This window comes from Geotrypetes seraphini, chromosome 3 (genome assembly GCF_902459505.1).
Source record: "Geotrypetes seraphini chromosome 3, aGeoSer1.1, whole genome shotgun sequence".
Classification (NCBI taxonomy): domain Eukaryota; kingdom Metazoa; phylum Chordata; class Amphibia; order Gymnophiona; family Dermophiidae; genus Geotrypetes; species Geotrypetes seraphini.
Genome location: NC_047086.1, coordinates 347,983,142 through 347,997,697, shown reverse-complemented (window position 1 = coordinate 347,997,697; position 14,556 = coordinate 347,983,142). Strand labels below are relative to the sequence as shown.

Here is a 14,556-nt window from a genome sequence, read left to right as displayed (position 1 = left end):
AATGAAGCACTTACAAGTCATTTATAGTCTTCTTTGAGACAAATCAAGCCTATAGCTCTGACATTACTTTCAGATCCCCCTCATCCAAAGGAACTGTTCAAATGAACTCAGTCTCTGCCTGGTCCATGTCATATAGGCTGCTTGCCTAATAGGAAATCCTTATTGTATCTCAGTGAGCTAGACTTGAAATTGGTGTGTTTATAATCCTGGAGCCACACTTCTTCTTTTTTTTAACAGATCCTCTTAAGATGCCTTAAGAAAGGATTTTTAATATTGAAATATCTCCTCCCTTCTTTAGTTAATCATAGTCCCCTCCCAAGTGGGCACTTCCCTCTTCGATTTGACACTCCATATTACTCAGCCTCAAACTACTGCCTAGAAGTGATCATTCAGCAGTCTTTTATCCTTCATCCTCAAAAGTGTATCTTGAAGCATCACCTCATCAAAGTTTAATCTCCTGCTGTTCTTAATGACTAGATGTGCCTTAGAATGTAGCCATGAAGAGGTCATTTTAATTCCTTCCATTCTGGCTCCATTCATTCTTCTGCCATACAGACACGTCTACTGTTAAACCCCCATCTTGGATGATCCAGGTTTCCCTGTCCCCGCTAACCCTTCTTCCCCAACCAGAGCACTCTTATTGATCACCATACTTGGTGACCCTTTTTTGCAGAAGTGCACCCCCACCAAGAGTGGCATTCTTACCTGCATGTAACTCCCAAATAAAACATTTTTAACTCCCCCCCCCCCCCCAACTTACTGTTGTATCCCAATCCTACAATTATCCTTCAAACTTAAACTTTTACTCTCCATTGCAAACATTGTTTCTTCTCTTGTCCCAGTCCCTTGTAATTGGTGCCTTGCATAAGCCTCGGTAGCCCGTGACACCTACATTTTGGAGAGGTTTAGCTACTGTCTGCTAACTGCAGCACATGCCTCTGAATTCTTCAATGAGCCTCTGAGGATTGACTGAAGATGCTGCTTCTCCCATTGGGGGATCCTGTGTTTTCAGGCGTGCAGCGCATAAGCTCTTTCTCCAGGACCATGGGTTAGTCTGAGCAAGCAAAAGAGTCATACCACCAAGTACACCATATTATAGGGCCTGAAGAGCTCTGTAAGCCTACTCTGTTCTGTTCTAGCAGGGGTTTGTTTTTTTCCTGCAGATCATTTCTCCTCTCTTGAGGCTGACTAAATTATCATGGCAAACTGGACATCTGAGTTGTCAAGATTTCAAATGAGTATTGGATGAAGGCTTATCAAGAATGGTTAATGAAAGAAAACTGTAGAAAAGCTACTATACAGGTTCTGTTAGAAAGCAAATTGTCTTTAATGAAACCATTGTTTTACAGATGGTCTAAAACACTACAAAACAAATCCTTTGAGACCAGACCATCTTGGACTGCTGAATTGCATTTTTTTGCTGTAGATTTTGAATTACTTAATTTATGACAGGTTCTATGGCTATCAGTTCGTAGGAACTTCTCACTTGAAAGAAAATTACAGTTGTAGTAATTGGGGTTTTTTTCTTCCAGGGCAGAGCTCATCGGGACCAACAGCTTATACTTCTCAAGAGCCACCTAGACAAATACTATAGGACCCGAGATCGAAAGTGGATTGTGCTGTTTCCAGAAGGTGGCTTTCTCAGGAAAAGAAGGGAAACTAGCCAGGCATTTGCCAAGAAAAATAACTTGCCATCACTAACACATATCACCCTCCCAAGATTAGGGGCAACTCAGGTTATTTTGAAGGCACTTGTGGCTCAGGAGGAAAATGGAACTCTTTTCAAAGACATTGCCAATTCAGTAGGTATGGAGAATTTTCATAACCGTTTGGTGTCCTTGCATGTAGGAATTACTATATATACTCAAATATAAATCAAGATATGTGGGCCAAAAAAAATGGCCCAAAAATGGGGGTTTATATTCAAGTCCCATTCAGCCACACACCACACCCACCGGACCCAGTGCAGGCCTCTCCCTGGGCCTACCTTACTGCCCTAGTGGTACAGTGGTGCAGAGAACAGGAGTCAGAGTGATCAATCCCAGTCACTCAGCCTGTCCCCCTCCTATTCCCAATACAGGCCTACCTTAATTCCCTAGTGATCCAATAGCGACCCAGGGCAGGAATGATCTTTCTACACTCCTGCCCATGCAGTTTCTGTAGTACAAAAACAAAATGGCCGCCACGAGTTCTCATGGCAACTTCATGAGACTAATTAGTATGTTCTGCTGTAAGAAGATGGCATTCCAAATGTCACTTCTGTGACTTTTTAGGATATTTCCTGTTGACACTGATCCTCTCCTAAGGTCTTTCAGCTCACATATCTTGTCAGTGTCTTTGATTGGGAAACAGACTTGCAAAATTTTTGAGTTATCCTTTTGTTTCTTACACCAGCGATTTAATTGGAATAACAATGAGAAATTGAGTCAACTAGCTTTTTTTCAATTTAGTCTCTGTAGGTATATCAGTAACTATACTCATATGCCTTTTCTATGGTTGGTGCCTTTTGTTGTTTCAGATGGAGTATGCTGCTACAAAAGGCTTTTTTTCGTGACAGTGTGTCTTCTCATCAGCAAATAAAAAAATTATTAGAAGGGAATATGCTCCATGGTTGAACCTGTTGTCTACCATCAGAGGCTGCACGGGTCCTAGAAGGGGATACTGCTTCAGGGACTTATTTGTCTCGGCTTTATAAGTCTGTTGCAGCTAGTTAATCCATTGCTGAGAGGTGGGAGAGCCATGGGAGAAATTTAAAGAACTAGGGGTAGAGATGGGTATAAGTGCAGATGATATAAGTGAAGTAGAGAAAAATAAAGATCTTCCAAAGCAACAGAATAAATTTAAATACAGTAAAATATTATATTAAATGGATTAAAAGAAGGGAAGAACAAACTAAAAGATGGACTAATTAGAGTAATTTTTTAAAAAAAGTTTAGTACATTTGAAATCCAGAAATCTACTATAGTTATCACACTGCACACAAATGTGACCATCTCTGTGAAAGTATGACTAAAGTCACCAGAAACAAAAAAATGAGACTTTAGTGAATTCTATTAGAGCTGACAATGTGTAATATATTGGCCGAAACCCCATCTTCCTAATTTTTTACTTTTCTATTGCTCTTAAGTAGATTTTAGCCAGATATGATGATATAACATTCATGAGATTCATTGAACCATGTCTCTTTAATGGCCACAATGTTAGAATCTATTTCCACCATCAAGGTGTCCAGAAATTTTTATTGCTTAGACTGTGAGTATTTGTATTCTTAACCTTCCAACACATTTTGAGTGGCTTGCTTGGATTGTGTATAGTTTTTATTCCATTCTCCTCTCCCAAATTTTTGTTGATGAGTGAATTAGGATGTCGCCTTTAATTTTACATAAGAATATCCATACTAGGTCAAACCAATTGTCCATCTTCTTTCCAACAATGACCAATCCAGGTCACAAATAACTGGCAGAAACCCAAATAGTACTTTATTATCAATCCCAGGGCAAGCAGTGTCTTCCCTTATATCTACAGTATCTCAATAGCAGACTATGGACTTTTCCTCCAGGAACTTGTCCAAAACCTTTTTTTTTAAAACGTAGCTATGCTAACCACTGTTATCACAACCTCTGGCAATGAATTCCAGAGCTTTCCCATTATTAAGTGAGAAAATATATCCTCCCATTTGTTTTAAAAGTATTTCCATGTAACTCGAGTGTCCCCTAGCCTTTGTATTAATTCACTTTTACCCATTGTACACCACTCAGGATTTTGTAGACCTCAATCATATCCCCTCCTCAGCTATTTTTTTCAAGCTGAAGAGCCCTAACCTCTTTAGCTTTTCCTCATGTGAGAGAAGTTCCATCCCCTTTATCATTTTGGTTGATCTTCTTTGAACCTTTTTTAATTCCACTATATCTCTTTTGAGATAAAGCAACCAGAATTGAAGGCAGTACTCAAGGTGAGGTTGCACCATGGAGTGATACAGAAGCATTAGAATTTTCTTGGTCCTATTTACTATGCCTTTCCTAATAGTTTCTTGCATCCTGTTTGCTTTTTCGGCTGCCACCACACCCTAGACAGAAAATTTCAGTACCGGTATATTGTCTTCAATGACACCTTAGATCTTCTTGGATGCCAACTTCCAAGGTGGACTCTAGTAATCAAGTAACTTATGATTTGAACTATATTTCCCAATGTATATTGCTTTGCATTTGTCCACATTAAATTTGATCTACCATTTGGTTGCCTAGTCTTCTAATTTCCTAAGGTCTTCCTGCAATTTTTCACAGTTCACATTGTTTTAATAATTTTGTATAGTTTTTGTGTGGCTATTGTAATGCTTTTGCTGGAGGGGTGAGAGGTGACATTCTGTACTTTTCAATCTTCTACGCTCTTCCTTTAAACAACTGGCTATATTTGGCTTTAAATTTTCACTTAGGATCTTTTTGTGCCACAGAAATATATAATCCATTATAGGATAGCATCTACCTTTTCCATGTATTGCCCCAACTACTTAGATATCTAAAGCTTTTTGCTTACACTAGGTTTAAGACCATGTTTTAAAGCTAATTGCTAAGTGCAACCTCTTCTCCCTTACCATGAACAGGTACAACTTCTGAGAATACTATAGTGTTGACTTCAGAGGTGCTGCTTCTAGCCAAGTCGTTTGTTCTTAGATGGATAGCATCATTTTAGAATCTTCACATTCTTCTCTGATTTTCGTATTTGGTCTGTTATACTAGGAAACATTTAGGGCCTCTTTTACAAAGCCGCACTAGCGGCTGCCCTGCGCTAACAGCCCTGAAGCCCATAGAGATTTTAAGGGCTTCTGGGTTGTTGCCGCGCGGCAGCTGCTAGCACGGCTTTGTAAAAGAGGCAGTTAACCTTTTGTCACTTAAACTATTTTTCTATATTGATGCCTCCTAGTAATAGAGTCTGTAAGGAGTAACTGTGTACTGTTTGAGGTGTTTTGAAATTGCTTGAGAGTTTTTGTGTCCCTGGATGTTGCATCTCTTCTCTTTTTTTTTAATCTTCATTAATTTTCAAGACTTACAAAAAGTGCAAACAAATATGCATACAGGTACAACAATTAACAGCACTTATATGTGAACAAATATTAAAACAAAATACCCTACATCCTCCCCCCCACCCTTACCCTCCCTCCCTATTTGGATGTGTGTGGAAAATTAAGAAATTCCAGGACTTAAAGACCTTACCAATTTAATCAATCTTTCATTTAACAGATGTTTCCAATGAGCCCCATATTTCTTTAAACTTTTTATTGTTTCCCACCTGTTCTGCATTCATTCTCTCATACCTGTAATACAAACACAATGTTTCCCACCAAAAGGAAAGGTTTAACCTATCATAATTTTTCCAGTTCCTAGTTATCATTTGCATAGCAACCCCCATCATAATCAGAAGAAGTCTACTTTTATATGTGTCAATTGGATTCTTAGGTCTCAATAATGTTTCAAATAAAAACGCATTGTAAGTCAATGGCATAGAGACACCGAATACCATATTAATTTTCCCCCATATTGATTTCCAGAAATTGAGTATCAGTGGACAATAAAACAACAAATGATCCAGTGTCCCTACTTTAAGATGACAATGCCAGCATCTATTAGACTTCGAACTATCCAACTTTTGTAAACAAACTGGGGTCCAAAAAATTCTGTATAGCAAATGGTTGCATCTCTTCTCTGACAGAGTTCTGTTATTGTAGCATCTTTTCATAAGACAGAGAAACCATTTTTCAAGGATATCCTTTATGAGAGAGCATTACTAGTTGTACATTGCCATATCCCATTATAATCCATATATTCCTAGGTTGATTGATGCTTTGTGAAAGGGGGGTGGATTGTTAGGTTTTGGGAACCTTGCTGAGACCATTTTTGCTGCAGCTAATTTTTCCCTGAACTGAATTCACTTTTTATTGTTTCAAAGCAGAGATCTGGAGACAGATGGGGAATGCTCCTAAGGCTTAAATGGGTTTGTCTTAGGATAAGAGCACTGTAGCAATTGTATTGAATACTAGTCACTGCTGCTCAGGGTACAGCTTCTGTCTCGGTGCAGACAGAAAATGATACCCAGGCAGAGGGAGTAGTTCCATGTTCAAGCTGTCTTCAGCTTGAATCCCTTATGAGGGAAGTAAAGGAACTGAGAGAGAGAGGAGGTGGCAAGACTGAGAAGCATCCGAGAGAATGAGAGGTACATCGATGAAATGGTTCAAGAGGCATCAAAGATTTCCAGCAGTGAGGAAGAAGAGGCTGTGCTGAGGGAAGACAGCTGAACCCTGCAAGATTGGTACTGTGACTTCACCCACCCTTGAACTAGAGGTCTGCACGGGAACAGGGATCATGGGAATCCTGCTGGGGTCCTGCGGGAATCCCCCCTAACCCACAGGACTCCCATGGGGACCCCCTCTGGCCCACGAGACTCCCACGGGGACCCCCCTCTAGCCAACAGGACTCTCACGGGGATGGAAGACTTTGGAAGCAGGGGTTCGTCCATATAATATAATGGACACGTCAGCCTTAGTAAAAGAGGGGGTTTATAAGTTGATTACCTAAGTAGAAAACAAAAAAAGGGTTCCATCAAAGAGATTCCACAAGGAAAACAGCAGCGCAAACACAAAAGAAACTGTGGAATTGATGATCCTATCAGAAGTAATTGCTGCTTTTTATGGGGATGGGCAGGGATGGAGGTAATTGCTTGCGGGGATGGGTGGGGACGGAGAGGATCCTGGCGGGGATAAGTGGGATTTCTGTCCCCGCGCAACTCTCTACCTTGAACTGAAGAACTGGTATACTACCTTGGAAGTGAAGGAGATGAGAGCATCCCAGGGAGAGGAAGACATTTTATTAATTTGGAAATATTAATTGGGAAGAATACATACTAGGGGTCTGCACAGGAACGGGGATCATGGGAATCCTGCGGGGGTCCCGCAGGAATCCCCCCTAACCCACGGGACTCCCACGGGGACCCCCACGGGGATGGAAGGCTTTGGAAGCAGGGTTCATCCATATAATATAATGGACACATCAGCCTTAGTAAAAGAGGGGGTTTATAAGTTAATTACCTGAACAGAAAACAAAAAAAGGGTTCCACCAAAGAGATTCCACAAGGAAAACAGCAGTGGAAACACAAAAGAAACTGTGGAATTGATGATCCTGTCAGAAGTAATTGCTGCTTTTTATGGGGATGGGCGGGGATGGAGGTAATTCCTTGCAGGGATGGGTGGGGACATAGAGGATCCTGACAGGGACAGGTGGGGATGGAGAGGATCCTGGCGGGGACAGGTGGGGACGGAGAGGATCCGGGCGGGGATGGGTGGGATTTCTGTCCCCACGCAACTCTCTATCCCTGACTACTGGAGCCACTGCTTCAGCAATAGCTTCCACAGTTCTTCTGGCCCTGGTGCGATCAGTTGAGCCGGCTGCGGCAGAGAATTCCCAACAGCCACCCCCAAAATCATCAGTAGGGATGCCTACTCCCTCCTGCTGCCGGCCTGCAATCTGCCAATTGACGTCTTAGGCCATGCCCAATGCACTTCAGGATGCACCGGGAAGGAGGCCTAAAGTCCTGATTGGCCCAGGTGCCTAATGCCCCTCCTGTGGGAGGGGTCTTAGACATCTGGGCCAATCAAGACCTTAGGCCACTTCCCGGTGCATCCCAGGTGAAGGCCCGCCATTTTAGAGGGGGCAGGCCTGCCGGCCAGAGGGAATAGGCATCCCTCTAGCTGGCCTTACTTAAAAGGTACGGGGGTTGGTGGGTGTCGGGGTGGGTTTAGGTGTGCCAGGATGGTTGTTTGGTTTTTATGGGGTGTCGGCTATTGGGGGGTATCCATGATTCGGTAAACTCCTTGTGAGTTATTCCTTTATATAATGAGTTGCAGTAGTCCAGACAAGAAATTACCAGGGAATTAATCAGTATGTTCAAGGCAGGGGGGGGGTCAAGAACCTTAGAGAGAGAGCGAATTAACCACAATCGATGGAAGCATTTTTGGACAATACTGATTTGCTTGTGGAACATTAATTTACTGTTCAGAGTGATGCCCAAGAGTTTTATAGATTGTTCAGTGTTCACTGGCATAGAATTAAGATAAATCGAGGCATGAAGATTTATTCCTTCTTCGCAGGGGAATAATATTGTTGAGGATTTTGCAGCATTGAGGACTAGCGTATTATCCTGAAGCCAGTCACATATTTTTTCCATTTTACGATTGATATCTGCAATTTCGTTTTGATCTTTTGTAACTCGTGAGTGAAGCAATTGTAGATCGTCGGCATAAGCAAACGGTGTGAAGCTTATAGATTGGCAGAGAGTTAGAAGTGAAGCCTGTGCCTTAATCTGGCCCTGTTCAGGTATTCTAACTTTGGGAAAGAAAACATAAAGTGTATGCGCTGACTCATGAACTGTAAATATAGGGCTCCTTTTACGAAGCCGCGTTAGCGGTTTAACGCACGCTAAACTGCCGGCCACGCTAGGCGCTAATGCCAGCATTGAGCTGGCGTTGGTTCTAGCCGCGTAGCGCGGGTTTAGCGCGCGCTAAAAAGCTGCGTGCGCTATAACCGCTATCGCAGCTTCGTAAAAGGAGCCCATAGTCTGCTACCAATTTTGTAATGGTAGAACTTTTCTCTGTACAGTATACATTTTATAATAGTAAACTGGGTTTAACTTGGATACCACTGTCATTACATTTGTTGCTATGGATTCATTTTGTCTGTCCTTTGCTAACCTCTCTTTAGTGGAACTTGGCTCCCATCCCTTATTGACAGTATAATTGTCTGTTAGTCAACTGACCTTTCGTTCCACTGGTTACATTTTTCTTAACTTTTTATTCTGTCTGTCAACAGTGCTGTCAGATCTATATGAATAGGAAGTAGCACTCGAATCACACTGGTTGTAAGATGTGGAATGTACTTACAAGGGATGTAAATACATTAATATGATGCACAATTTATGGATTACTCTCTTAGGATACTTATATTGTCTGTTTGAGATGCTCTGTATCCTTTCAAAGATGGAAATTAGCCTAGCTGAATTTAAATTTTGGGCAAATCAAAATGTATTCCTCTGTAGGCGCAGTACTTGAAAAATAAATAAATAAAACGGTGTGTATTCTTTTCCTCTTTCCCCCTCCTCCCACAAAGAGATGAGATAACTCCCCAAACTCATTCAATAAAATAACACTATAATATCCTAAGAACATAAGAATTACCGCTGCTGGGTCCATTGTGCCCAGCAGTCCGCTCATGCGGCGGCCCTTAGGTCAAAGACCAGTGCCCTAATTGAGTCTAGCCTTACCTGCGTACGTTCTGGTTCAACAGGAACTTGTCTAACTTTGTCTTGAATCCCTGGACCAGGGACTTACTTAAAATACTCAAATCCCCAGGTTGATCAGGGATTGTCTCTTACATGTTTAATGTACAGCGCTGCGTACATCCAGCAGTGCTATAGAAATTATAGGTAGTAGTAATGTTTTCTAAGTCCTCTGGCAATTGTTCCATAATTATTATTTTTTTCTCCCAAGGGTACTGTAGGAGCTTGCTGGATCTGAAAACTGTGTCCTCCCATTCTAGATTGAGATGGGCTCTGCAGGGAGATCAGAGGGTAGTTGGGTGCAAAAAAGGTTCTGAATTATAGAAAAAATTATTTAAACCATTGCAGTCGATGTTTTTTGTCCATTTTTGACTATTGCAGTCTGGTGTTCTTGGGAGTACCAGATCAGTTTGGGGTGTGCTTCAGGTGACCCAGAATTCAGTGGTACACTCTCTATTTAAATTGGACAGACGTGAGCATGTGATGAAATATTTTATAAGGTTGTATTGGCTGAAAGTAAGGGACAAGATATGTTAAAAAAGCTTTTGGTAAATGTTTTCATGTGCTTACAGAAGTTAGCCCCTAAACACCTGGTCCAGAGCATCTTGCTGCATGAGCCAACTTGACTGCTTCGCTCAGTTGAGCATTGTCATCTGTTTGTTCCATCTGTGCGTAACTTGAAACTTTCCTCTTCCAGACACAGTGTCTTTCACTGTATCGGCCCCATGGACTGGAACAACCTTTCAGGATACATTCGCCAATAGCAAAATTTACAGAACTTTTAGGAAAATGCTGAAAAGACACATGTTCTGTAAGATGAAATATAGGGTCTGAGTTTGGCTGAGGGAGGTGATGACTTGAGTGCTGAGTGCTTGTTATGAAGGTGTTTTATTTGGGCATAATGATGTCTGTCATTGAGGCATCTTGTAACCCCCTTCGTAATCACTCCCCAAATCTGTTCTTGTAAACTGTTAACCCCAATCACTAACTTCCAACCCTGTGCAAACCGCAAGGTACTTCATGACCCTACAGTACATAAACTGTTGTTATTATCATTAATGCTGTTACTATCAGATGTACACTGCAATATTCTGTTAAGTCGCCGTCTGTACAATTTCTCTTTACTGTAAACCGCCTAGAAGTCGCAAGATTGTTGGCGGTATATAAGAATAAAGTTATTATTATAAAGTTATTATTATGTAATTTTATATTTTGATATATGTTAGGGTTTGGCCAGTTTTGGCCTTAAATGATATTCGTTGTTGATGCGACGTGTATGTCGTATGCAATTTGATTTTAAATGTAAGTATATAATTTGTTATAATGTGTTCTTGAATGAACTGTACAACAAATGTTAATGTCCTATTTTGTATGTTAATATGTAACTCACCGTGGATAAGGGCGGGGGATGAATAAAAAAAATAATTAAAAAATTAAAATTGTTCTTTTGTGGGTGTGGAGCACTAGCTTTTAGTACCCTAGTCATATGTTCTTATCTGTAGGTCTTTTATTCCCCTCCCATTGCATGGTGGCTTTCTTTGCTTCTGGTACAAGTTTTTAATGTGTAAAACAAAAACATAAAGGGAAAAAGTACCCTTTTTATTGGGCTAACAATATAGTTTATGATTAGCTTTTGAAGGTAACCCCTTCTTCCTCAGATCTTTGCTTTGTAGCCAAATATTGAGGCATTCCTTGGGGCTTCTTTCCTCTTTTGAATATTTTAAGTACTAATTAAGAACATAAGCAATGCCTCCACTGAGTCAGACCTGAGGTCCATCATGCCCAGCAGTCCGCTCATGCGGCGGCCTAACAGGTCCAGGATCTGTGCAGTAATCCTCTATCTATACTCCTCTATCCCCTTTTCCAGCAGGAAATTGTCCAATACTTTCTTGAACCCCAGTACCGTACTCTGCCCTATTACTCCCTCTGGAAGCGCATTCCAGGTGTCCACCACACGTTGGGTAAAGAAGAACTTCCTAGCATTCGTTTTGAATCTGTCCCCTTTCAGCTTTTCCGAATGCCCTCTTGTTCTTTTATTATTCGAAAGTTTGAAGAATCTGTCTCTCTTCACTCTCTATGCCCTTCATGATCTTGTAAGTCCCTATTATATCCCCTCTAAGTCTCCTCTTCTCCAGGGAAAAGAGTCCCAGTTTCTCCAATCTCTCAGCGTATGTAAGGTTTATCAGATGTGTTGCTCTTCTCTGAACCCTCTCGAGTAACACCATATCCTTCTTAAGGTACGGCGACCAATATTGGAAGCAGTACTCCAGATGCGGACGCACCATCGCCCAATACAACGGCAGGATAACTTCTTTCGTTCTGGTAATAATACTCTTCTTGATTATACCTAGCATTCTATTCGCTCTTTTAGCGGCCGCTGTGCACTGTGCCGTTGGCTTCATTGTCATGTCCACCATTACCCCTAAGTCCCTTTCTTGGGTACTCTTCTTCAATAACATCCCTCCCATCGTATAGCTGTACCTCGGGTTTCTGCTTCATACATGTAGTACTTTACATTTCTCAACGTTGAACTTCATCTGCCATCTCGTCGCCCATTCCCCTAGTTTGTTCAAGTCCCTTTGCAATTCTTCGCAGTCCTCTATAGTCCGAGCTCCACTAAATAGTTTGGTGTCGTCCGCGAATTTTATTATCTCACACTTCGTCCCTGTTTCTAGATCATGTATAAATATATTAAATAGCAGCGGTCCGAGTACCGAGCCCTGCGGAACACCACTCTTGACCCTCCTCCAGTCCGAGTAGTGGCCCTTCACTCCTACCCTCTGTTTCCTACCCACCAACCAGTTTCTGATCCATCTATGTACGTCTCCTTCCACCCCATGGTTCTTCAGTTTCCGAAGTAGGCGTTCATGGGGTACCTTGTCAAAGGCTTTTTGGAAATCTAGATATGTGATGTCTATGGGGGTCTCCTCTGTCCATCCGTTTGTTAATTCCTTTGAAGAAGTGCAATAAGTTCATTAGCATGATCTCCCCTTGCAGAAACCATGTTGGCTGGTTATCAGAAGTTTGTTTCTTTCAAAATGTTCATCGATGTTGTCTTTTATCAGTGCTTCCGCAATTTTCCATGGAACCGAGGTCAGACTCACCGATCTATAGTTTCCCGGGTCACCTCTTGATCCCTTTTTAAAGATGGGCGTAATGTTGGCTATCTTCCAATCCTCCGGGATCACGCCTGTTTTCAGGGATAGATTGCAAATTTGCTGCAGTAGTTCCACTATTTCCTCCTTTAGTTCCTTCAGAACCCTTGGATGGATTCCGCCCGGACCTGGGGATTTGTCAGTTTTTAATTTTTCTAGCTGCCTGCGTACATCTTCAAGGCTCACTTCCATGGATGTTAATTTTTCAGCTTGAACTCCATTGAAGATTTGCTCAGGTTCCGGTATGTTGGATGTGTCTTCATTTGTAAATACAGACGAAAAGAACATGTTAAGTCTTTCTTTCTGCTACTTCTTTCTCCTCCTTCAGCACTCCCTTCCTGTCTCCGTCATCCAGCGGTCTCACCTCCTCCCTAGCCGGCTGCTTCCCTTTAACATATCTAAAGAACAGTTTGAAATTTCGTGCTTCTCTGGCTAGCCTCTCTTCATACTCTCTTTTGGCTTTTCGAACCACACGGTTACATTCTTTTTGATACTTCCTGTGCTCTTTCCAGTTCTCCTCAGTTTTGTCCTTTTTCCATTTCCTGAATGAACTTTTCTTATTACCTATCGCTTCCTTCACTATTTTAGTTATCCACGCTGGGTCTTTTGTTTGACTCTTTTTGTACCCCTTTCTGAATCTGGGGATATACAGATTTTGCGCCTCTCTCACCGTGTCTTTGAAAAAAGACCAGACATATTCTACCGTTTGCCATTTCTTGGAAGTGTTCCTAAGTTTCTTCCTTACCATTTCCCTCGTTGCTTCGTAGTTTCCTTTTCTGAAGTTGAAAGTTGTCGCTATGGTTCTTTTTCCTTTCGGTATTCCTACCTCAACCTCATAGGTTTGGTCCTTTAATTTATTCTAGAAATATTTTTCCCTGTTATATGTACTTGGACTGCATCTTTACGCATAAAATCTTTTTTCATACAATAGTAGCTTTCTTAAGACTTGACAATCATGAAGAAATGCAGACTGTGTAATTCTGGAAATGTGTACGTTCTGCTATTTTGAATTACTTTTTGCAGAGCTCTATAGTATTCACAGAAATTCTCATTAAAATAGGAAAATGATTGAGATTAATTGAATGAATCGGTTTGACCTTTTATGAAAGTATATTTTTGTTCTGCAGGTTAATGTTTTGAGAGGGTCTTTCTGGAAATATATGATTATTGATGTAATGTCTACATAAAAATAGGTAACATAATAACCCCCCCTCCTTATAAAACTGCCAGCAATGGCACTAAAGCCCATTAATTCCCAATGGACTTCACTACGATTACTGCAGACCATCAGGGTAATCAGCTTTGTAAAAAAAAGGGCCTAAGAGATTTCAAGTATCTTGTTATATGTATTTGAACTTTTGTGCTTTTTGATTGATTGATGTATGTACATTGTAACTCACTTTGGCTACAGTGGGATATAAATGGGAAAAATAAATAAATATTATTTTACTTTTACATGAATGCTTAGTTTTCCATAAAGGAAATTTTTTAAAATGCCATGCAAATTGTCCTGGGCTTCAAGTAGATCCAACAAATGCACAGTATAAAAGATGAGTAAAAATAAACTCATCCAAAATAGCATGCAAAGTGGCAATTATACTAAAGACTTTAATTATGAAATTCAGAGAGGCTATTTTTGTTCCTGGGGAGATCATCAAATAATAGAAGTTGTAGTCTCTCTGCTTCCCACGGAGCTTCCAAGTACACAGCACATGTATTAAAGGGAAAAGCTGTGGACAGTAGCAAATTCTATACATAGGAGTACATGTGCAGTAAGCTGCTCAGTGGCTAGATATAAAATTATTTTTTTTGCTGGTTAACTTTTGGAAAATGTTCAAACATGAGCTAGCCAGCTAAAGTTCAAGAGTAGATTTTTTTCTAAATTTGGTCCATGACATAACAGTTGTGTTTTTGTAAGCCTAGGTTACCCAGTGAGCATCATGGCAGGTTACTAAGTAATTATCCGTGGGATTGGTTTAAGATCAGGACCATGGCTAGCAAAAGCTCACACTTTAATGCCCTCTGTCAGTCTGTGAAAAAGTCCAAGTACTAGGTCAAAGTACTTAAGTAAAAATAAATG

The 14,556-nt window shown here is 40.9% G+C and overlaps 1 protein-coding gene across 2 annotated transcripts in view; it reads left to right on the top strand.

The window, feature by feature from the left end:
- The window catches only part of LPGAT1 (lysophosphatidylglycerol acyltransferase 1), a 157,090-nt gene that overhangs the window by 101,661 nt on the left and 40,873 nt on the right, over positions 1-14,556 (top strand). For both annotated transcript variants that reach the window (XM_033938160.1, XM_033938161.1), the window contains exon 5: positions 1,533-1,806. In XM_033938160.1, the coding sequence (XP_033794051.1) occupies positions 1,533-1,806 (274 nt within the window). The remainder of the gene's footprint in view (positions 1-1,532; positions 1,807-14,556) is intronic.